This window comes from Diabrotica undecimpunctata, chromosome 1 (genome assembly GCF_040954645.1).
Source record: "Diabrotica undecimpunctata isolate CICGRU chromosome 1, icDiaUnde3, whole genome shotgun sequence".
Taxonomy (NCBI): domain Eukaryota; kingdom Metazoa; phylum Arthropoda; class Insecta; order Coleoptera; family Chrysomelidae; genus Diabrotica; species Diabrotica undecimpunctata.
Genome location: NC_092803.1, coordinates 148,482,463 through 148,494,936, shown reverse-complemented (window position 1 = coordinate 148,494,936; position 12,474 = coordinate 148,482,463). Strand labels below are relative to the sequence as shown.

Here is a 12,474-nt window from a genome sequence, read left to right as displayed (position 1 = left end):
TCCAACTATGGAGACCTGGACAGAGAAGTGAGAGATCAAGTACAAAAAGCAAGTAGACTGGCAGGATGCCTTAATAACACTATATGGCGAAACAGACACATTAACACTGAGATGAAGTCAAGAATTTATAAAGCCAGTGTAAGACCAATAATGACATATGCCTCAGAAACAAGACCCGACACAGCTACAACACAAAGGCTACTGGTAAGGGTAGAGATGAGAGTACTGAGAAGAATTACAAGAAACACGCTGATAGATTAAAAGAGAAGTGAAGACATTATAAGAAAATGTAATGTAGTGTATAAACGAATGGACACTAAAAAGAAAAAAGAATGCAATAACCACATAAGCTTATATCACCAATGAAGAAATCACCAATCGACATAAGAAGTATCAGACGCCCGTACAAAAGAAGTATGGATGACCCGTAAAAGATTAAGTGGCAACCTTCGATAGAGGTATCAATCCGCCAATGAACAATCAGAATTGTTTATAAAGAGGAAGAAGAAGAAATTGAATGACAAATTTGAAAGTATTTCTCACAATACATACTCAAAAAAAATGTCACTTTGTTTTAGGATATTTTTTGTAGCAATAATCTTCCCTTTTGTCTTTGTTTTTGCGTTGCAAACATTACAATGTTTCTTCCTGAACATTTCTAACAAATGTATACTTTGGTTAATAGTTCAATATCATCTTGATCACATAGTAAAGTTATAGCTAAGTCCTCTATATTGGGTTATTAAGATTTAGTTCTGTGCCACTTTGTACAGTAATATTATTTAGTTGTGCATAACAAAAAGTTAGTTGAATTGCCAAATTTTTGTACCATTTACATAATATTTGTAACATTATAACAATTGAGTAGCTAAATAAACATTGGTGTAGTGATTATCCATATATAGGATATGTCCATCAAGGTCAAGGAGACTATATGTCAGGGAAAATATAACTTTAGAAGGTGTAAAACTCTTGTAAGCTTTATTGTCACAATATAAATAAAAAGTTGTAGATGGATCCCCCCTTATACATAATTTGTATAATTTGAAACCAAACTTATATCATTTAATGTTTATATATTGCCTAACTTTGAAACATTCCTTAAAAAGCATTACCATTTCATGAATATACACTTCAGATTTGGTACTTGCAACAACTTGGGAGCTTTCTAATAATTTGTAGAGGACTGGAGAAATTTGTTTTAAGTCTGTCAAGTCTGTATAGAATTTTCTCTCTTAAACTCTTCATGACTGTTTATTCCTTTTATGTCTTTTATCTAGTTGGCTTATTATATATTCCTTTATATTAGTATCAGAGCGCACTGCAAAGTCACTATGTTCATAACGTAGTTAATCAAAGTCACATTTTTACATACATTTAAGAATAGGAGAATACATTGATGACAGGTTGCCAGTCAAAAAATGGCTCGAATAGTTTTAATTAAATTAATGGTACTTAATTAATTTTTGAACAAAAATTTCGTTAATTTATTTTTTAAATAAAATACGCTGCTCATGACACATATGCATGTTTTTTTATATCAAATTAAAGCTAATTTTTTTAAATATGATGATATAAGGTTGCCTGAGAAAAAATGATTGCAATTTAGCGTTCCCAGCTGTTAAAAATGCATGGTATCAAAGATAAAGTGAAAGAGAGGTTTAAATAAATAAATGAGTCAAAAGGGTTGACAAAGATGGCGAGTGTCAGATTATTCTGACGAAGTTTTGAAGCCCCTTATTAGCTCGTCAGTTATTACGTTGATTAAAGTAAAGTTTGTATTTTAGAAAAATGACAAAATGTATCTTTTATATATATATATATAAGTATATATATATATATATATATATATATATATATATATAATATGTATATATATATATATAATACATGTATATTATTAATACTATCTATCGACGCATGCACAATGGTTTTAAAAACTAACATTCGCCATGTCAAACCAGTGGCGTTTTATGATATTGTAAGTTATGAACTTCAAATATTTAGAACTCAACATTACCACTAGCAGAAACCTCAAGGAGGAACAAGCACATGAGCGTAGGAAGTAAAGTGAGAATATATAAGACCTACGTAAGAAAAGTAATAACCTATGCGATTGAGACCAGAACAGAAACAGTTGCAACCAAGAAGCTCCTAAGGACAACTGAGATGAGAACGCTGATATCCATTGGTGGTTATACTCTTAGGGACCAAAAATGGAGTGGGTTTATAAAAGAACAATGCGACATCTGGGATATCCTGAGCTAGATAAAAACACAGTGAGTGGAGAGACCATATCAGTAGAATGGACGACGAGAGGCTCACAAAAATTGCAAGATCTGAAAAACCCAATACATCGACACCACCTGGGAGACTTCCAAAACGATAGTACAAGTCTGGACATTAATATCCCAAGACTTAGTTGTAAGAATGCACAGGACTTAAGAACTAAATTAAGAGGAAGAAGAAGACTAGACAGTCGAGACTGAGTTCATAAATAGAGTATAAAATATGTTTTTCATATTTTGTCATATATATTTATTCATTATTTTCAAATATACACTTACAGTTTTAAAACTCTTACTAATAGTCATTGCTAATCTTTCTCGCCGTTTTCTGTGGCATTATTTATATCTGTTATATGGATTTTAGGCAACGTAACAGAAGATCCAAATGTTAACCATAATGACGTCCATGCCAGCAATGGCCAAATATTAGTTACTAGAAGACCAAATTCAAATGCTCACTTCCAAGCTCAAACTGAGGGCTACCTGAATCCGGTATCAGTACCACCTGTAACCAGACCAGTTGTTGGAAATAGTCGACCTGGTTCTGTGGGTAGCAACGGTCCATTGAGCCCTACATTGTCGCCTCCACCTTTAAGTGATGTATCCACTGAGCATAACAATAACAAGAGAGGCAGCTTGATACCTGAACCAACTTATACCAATAGTATAGGGGTGGAGAACAGTGTTAGTTTTCAGCAGTATATGAACATGGGTGGTGCTGATACAGTTGGGGATGTCAGGTATGTATATTTGTTGTTCAAACAATAATTTATTTTGGATAATTTTTGCTGAACGTTTATGTATTATCAAAAACACCACAAAGCTGGATAGTGGAAGAAATAGAAAATAAGTATATACCAATTACTGAGACGATCTACATGAAGAAAGAACTACTACAGTTACTGAGAATTAAATCCGTAAACTAATTTTTCGAAACCAAATTCAGATTTCTGCTTTAATCTGTGCCTTCTAAGAATTGCAAGGCTAAACTGACGTTGATAAAGATGTTATTAGAGACATGGGGAATCTAAAATTGCATTCCACAACATATCTCCTCAACTAAGCAAAAATCCTTAGCGAATTGGTTTCTAGTACTCATAAAGAGTATACCGGAATAAAAGGAAGACTCCTTACTTAATATACTCCTTTTACTGAGAATTATTTTTCTGACCAAGTTGTCCGAAATCGGGGTTAATTGTTCAATTTTTGTCTAGTTTTGGGGAATATTCTGGTACTTCAACTGTTAGATAGTTCTTTTATGATAAATAAGAATTGCTTCTACTTCTTCTCAGCAGAGTGTCAATACTAATGATATTAATATTTATATTACATACTGTAAACATTTTTATCTTATAAAATTGGTATTTTTAGTACATCTCATGTATATATGAATGTTGAGATGCCCCATTCTGTACCAGAAGACTTGGAAGATCGCCATTGCTACGCTAACATCGGTGTCGAAGAATTAGAGGCCCTTCGACCTCCAGATACGCCTCTAGTTCCTTGTGTTAATCTCGAACATCCGGTTGTAGAAGAAGTAAATTATGCAGAGTTGGATTTGGACGGTGGTGGAGACGGGACTGTTAAGTCACCCCAGGTAAGTTTCTTTTATAAATTTTTATCTTTTATAAATTTGCTCATCCATTTTGTTTTGTGTGCTTGTATGAGAAATTGAGACGCAACTAAGAATGGCGAAAATTTATTGATGTCGAAAGTAACTCTTCTCAATGGTGGAAGCCATTTTTTAAATGATGATGATCGTTGTCTACTTACAATATGTTATAGGGATGTGTTCTAGTGCTATCTTTTTAATTTTCATATCTATTTTGCACCACGAATAGCTTCCACCATGTGATAAGAATGTGAAAATGATTGAGATCATAATCAATTAGTTGGCTGTTGACTACTGTCAGACCCACAAGTGGGTGTGTTTCGAGTAAGGACCGATATGTTCCCTTTTTGTTAAATCCATTAACATCGACAATGTGTCGCAATAATTTAAATTTTTTCAATCTGTAATATGTAAATTTAATAAGTTATTTAGCAAGTACTCAATATTTTACTGATGATGGTCTGATAGGACCAAAACCGTTTTGAGAAATTGTAATTCGTTTGTATGTTTCATTTTTAATGTTTTTTAAACAAATATACCCTTTAGTGTGGAAGTTTTTTACTTGACTGTAAAAGATTTTCAACTCTGGTATACAGCCAACCACTGGGAACTATCCCATTTTAATCTTCTTGATATCTTCGTCCTTTTCTTTTATTGCTTGTTCTTCTTTCCTCAATAATTAATTTTCTTCTCTTACCTTACTTACCTCTAGTCTCTTTTTGTTCATTCATTAATTCTCTTTTCTGTTATTTGGTATTCTTCTTTGATAATAATTTGATGTATCATCACTAACATGTCTCTTTACGCCTGTACGATAGAGTTTCACTTAGTTGAACTTCTGGGATGTTCAGTTTCTTTTAAGGTTGTAATTTATTATTGATATTTTTTTCCTGATTTTTGAGTCAGTTTGGTAACGTCGCAATTATTTTGAACGTGACTCGTTTCTCTATCTGCTAGTATTTAGCTGTGATTTATGACTTATCTTCTGTTTGTGTATGTCTACAAATGGTCTTTGTCTGTGTATTACTGTTATAACGAACTGCTTTTTCGCTGAAACCTTACCCACACCATTTATACTCCAAAATTATTATTATTTCTCCAAATACTACAGTTTATTTTTCGGTATTACAACCAAAATTTTGGAAGACTAGTAGTCTATAAATTTTGCACAACTACGCCACTCGTTAATATATTTAAACGATTTAAAAACAGCAACCCACTATTTTACAAATATCCATATCCATATACAGGGTGACAATTGGCAATAGGACGATTTTGAACTAAATGGTGCACAAGAAATTTGCAAGAAAATACAATTTTATTAGCATTAAAATGCAGCTTATATTATGCCATTTACAATCTAATTAAGTATGGAAAATAATGTCATCAAGATAGTGACCATCACGTTGGATGCAGTTTTCGATCCTCTTTATGAAATCCTCCATAACACGCTCTAACATCGCTCGATCAATAGTCAGGATTTCCTAGCGAATTGTGTTCTTCAAGTCGATCAAATTACTAGGCTTGCTAGCATATATACACGACTCTTTAAATACTCACATAGAAAAAAATCACAAATTGACAGGTCTGGAGACCTTGGAGGCCACGGCAAATCTCCGAAACGTTAAATGAGTTGTCCTGGGAACAGGTTGCGGAGAATATTCATTGTGGCATGTGCAGTATGTGCCGTGGCACCATTCTGCTGAAACCACACATTCCTTGGGTTTATCCCTTTTCTGCGTAGTTCTGGAACCAAAAAAAATTTAAAACATGTCAACGTAGCAAATAGAATTAACGATTACGGTATGGCCAGCCTCTTCGAAAAAATATGGGTTTTGTTTTGGGTTTTTGTGGTTTTTCAGGAGCCCAGTACCTGTAATTCTGTTTATTAACGGTTCCGTCCAAATGGAAATGAGCTTCCTCGCTCATTAGAAGATGCTAACCTAAGTTTCCCTCCAAAAGAACTTGCATCCTCGTGGCGAAATCCTCACGTTGTTCAACATCTCTTTCCATTAATTTCTGGACAATCTGCAATTTGTAGGGGTGAAATTTTAGGCCCTTATGCAACTTTTTTCTAAACCATTCCCGATTAATGTTTAGCTCAATTGCATGTTTTCGGGCGGACCGTGTAGGGCTTCTGAAAATGGCATCTCTCACTCGCTGTATGTTTACAGGAGTTCTTACTGTTTTATTCGGACCTTGTTGCTTTTTATTCATGACACTGTCTGCTTATCGAAAATTCTTTATCCATTTTAAGATTGTTTTGTAATATGGAACCGCTCCACGCCTACCAATATTAAAGTGAGTGCGAAAAAGCCGCTGCGTAGTGATCACTGATTCTTCATTTCGGATAAACGTATCGTATGCAAACGTGCGATGTTCTACCCTCCACTGCTCCATGTTTACTGACATTACTGAAATGGCACACTACTACAGAGGTAGTAACGGCACTCTTGCCCCACTCTCATTCCCTCAAGATTCGTACTATGCGTTTTAAAAACATCCGGCTCATGATTGTCACCCAGTATATATAAAACACAGTCGTAAATCGTGTTAGAACATTTATAACTCAAGAACAACTGTACCGATTTTAATGATATTTGTTTTTTGGTTACATGTTAATTTCCCCAAAAAAGACACAATGCATGGTTATAACAGCAAATTTACTAAGATGATGTAAATTGGAGCTGGAAGGTCAGATAATAGAACAAGTGATGGAGTTTAAATATCTTGGAATCACATTATCTAGCTACGGAAAGCTTGAAACAGAAGTGGAAGATCAAGTGAATAGAGCAAACAGAGACACAGGTTGCTTGAATGAAACAATAGGGAGAAATAAAAATATCGGGAACGAAATGAAAGGCAGAATTTACAAAACAGTCATCAGATTAATAATGAAATACGCGGCAGAAACACGACCTGACACAGAAAGGACAAAAATAATGTTAGAAACAGCAGAGATGAAAACATTTAAAAACATTTATGGTAAAACACTATGGGACAGAGATAGAAGTACAGATATACGACGTAGATGCAAGGTGGAAAACATCAAGGACTGGGTAAGAAATAAAAGAGTAGAATGGAATGATCATATAAGTTGAATGACAACAAATAGAGTAGTAAAAACTTCAACAGGCGGTTTCCCAATAGGAAGACGATCAGAAGGAAGACCACGAAAACGATGGAACGATAGCTTACTGGAGGAACATTGAAAAACAGACAGAGTCATATCTACATAAAAGGAATAAGAAGAAATTTACTATTACATTGCTAATGTCAATTCTTAGTATATTATTCGTAGTGTAGTAGTCACTTTCTCTCCTTTCACGCTGAACATTCTCCTCCGGGGAGAAACTTTTTGTTTTTATTAAATTCATTAACTGTTTATCTTTTAATATTTTAAATCTTATAAATGATTAAACAATCAGTCAAATTAAAATGAAATAAGTAATCACTGTATATCTTCCACATCTAATTCATATTTAAAATAGCCTGTAATTTTTTTGTCTTTCGTTTTTGAAATTTATATGCGTATATGGAACAAAGTGGTACTGCTGGACAAATTTTCGTGATTTTTTTGTTTTGATTGATTAATAAAAAAAATTAAAGAAAAAACCGATGCGCATGAATATTCTTATTGTTATCTATAGATATGAAACGAAAGTTCAGTTAATTATTTAAAATCTAAATTTTTTGTTTATCGTCGTCGTCATAATTAGAAGTCGTCATAATTCCATTTATTTGTTAAATGTTTGGCTGGTTGGCCATTGGCGTAGGCTTACTGTAGCCATCTTATCCCCATCTTACCCATCTTATTGTTTATATTTTTTAATACATTTCACTCCACTGTATTGTAAATTTTCAGGCGATTCCAGAAGGCCCTAGTATAAAAGAAAAATACGTAACAATCGACTTTCAGAAAACGACAGCTTTATCACAGTCAATAAACCCCAGTATGACAGTAGAAGAAGGGTGCAGGAAAACAAGGCACAATTCTACTATCAACTATAATAGTTCAATAAGTGATTGAACCTAATCGATGGTTTGTGATGTATTTTGTATTTATTTGTCTATAAGACAATCGATAAGGTGCGTTTTGTTTCTTTTTATATGGTATTAACAGTAATTTCCTACAAGTTATAGCAGTTTATACAGTTTAATGTAATACTGCAGTTTAATAGATAAATGGGAAGACACAACTTCCCCATAATGTTCACAACTTGGATCATTAAAATTGTTTATACATTAAACAGTTCAAATTTTAAAGTTATTTGGTTTCATGCTACTCTCAATATGTTTCAAGCTCCCAATATGTTTTTATTTTGTCCTTGTGACATTTATTTTAATTTTATTAATAAAAATCAAAGACATTGTCCAGAGACAAAATAGCAGTTGTCGAAACATGTAAAATTCGTACGTATTAAAATATTGTACTCACAAAAAATTAAGAGCAAAACTATTGTTACAATATTCTGTCGTTTGGTGTTAAGTCTGACAAACGAAGAAAGTTTTTAGAGTCACGTAAAAATGGTTTTGAATCCCGTAGGTTTGGCAATTTTTATTGATTTTGTCGGTGACGCTTCTGTCAACCCAAAATTGATAAAAAATGGACCAGATAAACCGATTAAAATACTAAAATTATACATATTACTCTAGTATATATATATATATATATATATATATATATATATATATATATATATATGTATATATATATATACATGTATACATACATACATACATACATACAATACTAATTTAACATGTTAAAAGTTCTCGTTGTTGCCAAACATGTGGCGTAACAAAACCTTATATGACAAAATTCTTATTTGAGTTAAATTTTCTCAGAAATCCTGTACATAACCTTGTGAAACCGTCCAAGTGGTTAAAAATTATTGAATAGTAGTCAAAAGCATGACAAATTAAGATCTTTTTTTATTTTTAGGGTTAAAATATACATATCTTGTTTATTTATTATAACTACAGTTTTTTTATAGCTCTTTCTATATGTTGTACATAAACTACAACTAACATTAACACAGTTTTTATTTGATTGGCTCTAAATTGTGTAGGAAGTTACAGTTAATCTAAACATTAATGAAAAAATATACCAACGACTTATATGTCTCCATTAAGTGTAAGATTTCTATACCAAAGTTAATTTTTATATTGATATGTTTAAAAAAAATCCCAATTTTGTTATTTAAGAACATTTTTAAATAGTAATTGTTTTATTCATAATGACAATTGCCTATAGAACGTTCATTGAAAAATCAGTTATACACCGTCGTAGTCGCTTAATAGTTGTTATTTTCATTTCCACAACCTAACCTGATAAATTACTATAATTGTGGAAAAAATTTCTTAATGAGTTGACAATTTCATTTACAATCCTTTAATTATCAAAATCATAATATAATTTCACAGAAAAACAGATAAGTATAATATACTTATATACGTACTATTTATTAAATAAGTACATTTAGATAAAAAATTTCCAATAAAATCCTTTATAAAAATGTATATAAAAAAAACCCAGTCGGGCTATGTTAAAAAGACAAAACGTTTTCGGAATAAGTATTCCATCATCAGTGTCCTAAAAATATTTAACCACTTAATTAAAAAGAACATGAAATGATTTAAATTTTGACTAAGGTTAATGTGAAATGTGGTTAATACTTACAAGTTATTACATGAATGTAGCCACTAAATATGAGGGTAAAAATTAATGTAGAGTCATATGTCGCCATGTTACCAATCCAACGGTAACTTTACCATCCTAATTTTAAACAAGACATAATGTAAACTAAATTTCATATAGTAATTTTTAAAGGGTTTTTACCCTCATATTTAGTGGCTACATTCATGTAATAACTTGTAAGTATTAACCACATTTCACATTAACCTTAGTCAAAATTTAAATCAGTTCATGTTCTTTTTAATTAAGTGGTTAAATATTTTAGGACACTGATGATGGAATACTTATTCCGAAAACGTTTTGTCTTTTTAACATAGCCCGACTGGGTTTTTTTATATACCTTTTTATAAAGGATTTTATTGGAAATTCTTTATTATATGGTATACAGCCAACTACAGGAACTTAGTTTCCTTGTGGATTTTACATTTAGATAGTACGATTAGATTCAGAGATTTAAGATAAGAGATTAGAATGTTAAATTCGAAAAGTCTAAACCCGGCCCGGTCAAATTAAACGAAAATTCGGTCAATGATAGTTATCATTGCGTAGATTAAAAAAGTCAATGGGACTATTAAGTCGGAAAACTATTATTCTGAAGCTACAGCCTTTTTTCAGGCTGTAGCAACAGAGACACTTTTCTTGATGCATATTTGCACACTGAATATGAATATGTAATTAAAAATAGATGCCTCGTATTTTAGTCTTCAGAAAACCGCCGAAAAATCTTGGAAAAACTGATAGATAGTGCAAACACGCAGTAGACGAAATTTGGTTTAGTCCCCACTTCCATGCGAAACGCACTGTACTAGACACGGTATAATTCCACTTACAATAGAACCTTTCTGCCTTAACGTGAATTTTGACTCTGCCTTCGCGCAGCTCCATGGTCAGGAGTGTTTGCACTATCTATAGACCGACATAAGAATTATCATGTTTTCACTAATGCTGCACACTTATCCAATACCAGCATAGCTGTAGCTCCGCCTTATCTTCAGAAAACTACTAAAGCGCTTTCAAAAACTGAGGAAAAACCTTTTTACGCATGCAGAATACACACCTGACCTCAGCTTGACTACAACACCATTTGATTTTCAAAAAAACGCTGAATTATATTAATAAAAAAAATGAAGAATCGCGGCAGTGACACTTGCTCTCGCAGCTAGCAGCACTTGTCGGTGTGGTTGTTCCTCAGTTTTCTGAAGACGCTTCAATAGTTTTCTGAAGATAAGGCGGAACTGCAGCTATGCTGGTATTGGATAAGAGTGCAGCATTTGTCAAAATATGATAATTCTTAAGTCGCTCTAGCAACACATTTTATATCGCTGTTCTTCAGTTTTTCGGTGACTTTTCGGCGGTTTTCTGAAGACTAAAATACGATTCATCTATTTTTGACTACCGATTCGTATTCAGCGTGCAAATATGCATCAAGAAAATATGTCTCTGTTCTTTCAAAAATCAATATTTGTCTCCACTTAACTGTGAATAAGTACGCTTAACATACACTGAGCATCTGAATCCAATAACTTTAGAATGCTGTAGCTTCAGAATAATAGTTTTTTAGACCTAGGTCCCATTGCTTTTTTAATCTACGCGCTGAGAACTATCATTGACCAAACTTTGATTTAGTTTGACCGGGGCCGCTTTTCCATAAGGATAGTTGCGAGGTCCTTCGTTTATTTTATTTGTTGGTCTGATAAATAACCACCTTTGCTGATTAGGGCGCTGCGATCTCAAAAAACATGTGTTCTAGAAAGTCTAACCCACATTAAATAACCTAGACTATTTAATACCTATTTATTAACCAAGTCTATTAATTAACCTAGCGGTCGAATTCGAATTGAAATGAATTAGCTTTATTTATATTGTATTAGACTATTTCTCATTATTTTTATCATGGAATAAAAAGTTTTGGGACTTGCTTTATCAACTTGGACTTATAGCTAAACAATTGTTTTATGCCAAAACAGTTGCAATCGAGCTACAACTATCGAGCGGGTTTCATGTTACATCTAGGCCTAGATAGGTTGAATGCATTTTAGGAATTTTTCTTCTCTCAAAAAAGATACCTATCCAGTGGGTTTAATATTACACTTAGGTCTAGATATGTTGAATGCCTTTAGGATTTAATTAATTACTGCGTATACATTATCGGAAACCATTTAAGGTGGGTATTCACTTTTAGCGGTGGGAAGTGAGAGAAACTCATTTAAAACTATATATCGATACCAGTAGGCGGAGCCACTAAACCAATTCGTTTCATAGCTATGTTTCTGTAACGAAGCGTTGCCAGGTCATCGAAGTCAGAAACTCGTATGCTCTTGTTCAAATTATCATATTCTATATAAAATAAAAAAATATTATTAAGCATACTATTCAGTTAATGATCAGATTTTTTATTGTATAAATTGTTTATATTGATAGTTTTAATCATTATTTCAGACGGTGTAAAATTGACAGGAAATAAAGTGCCGCATAGGAAAGGCAAGAGCGGTCTTTAACAAAATGAGCGCCATCTTCAAAAGTCACAACATATCCCTAGATACAAAAATGAGACATTTGAGATGCTATGTTTTCTCTGTGTTGTTGTACGGGGCGGAGGCATGGACGCTTACAGACACCACTATTAAAAAACTTGAAGCATTTGAGATGTGGCTTTATAGAAGAATGCTGAGAATATCATGGACAGCAAGGATCACGAACAAGGAAGTTCTAGAAAAAATGAAGAAGGAACCAGAGATTGTGTTTACGATCAAACGCATAAAATTGCAATATCTGGGACACGTTATGAGAAATCAGCACCGTTACTCCCTGCTGCAGTCTATATTGCAAGGTAAAGTCAAAGGTAAGCGAGGACCCGGTAGAAGGAGAATATCATG

The 12,474-nt window shown here is 32.9% G+C and overlaps 1 protein-coding gene across 2 annotated transcripts in view; it reads left to right on the top strand.

Annotated features, from left to right (window-relative positions):
- LOC140432339 (uncharacterized) overlaps window positions 1-12,474 on the top strand; it is a 34,624-nt gene that overhangs the window by 6,974 nt on the left and 15,176 nt on the right. The window contains exons 3-5 of one of the 2 annotated variants that reach the window (XR_011949798.1): window positions 2,653-3,028; window positions 3,660-3,885; window positions 7,766-7,989. Coding sequence is in view for 1 of the 2 variants with exons in the window: in XM_072520173.1 (XP_072376274.1) it covers window positions 2,653-3,028; window positions 3,660-3,885; window positions 7,766-7,930 (767 nt within the window). In the remaining variant the exon portion in view is untranslated. Of the gene's footprint in view, window positions 1-2,652; window positions 3,029-3,659; window positions 3,886-7,765; window positions 9,503-12,474 lie in introns of those variants that run through there. The other variant, XM_072520173.1, reaches the window with a different exon arrangement.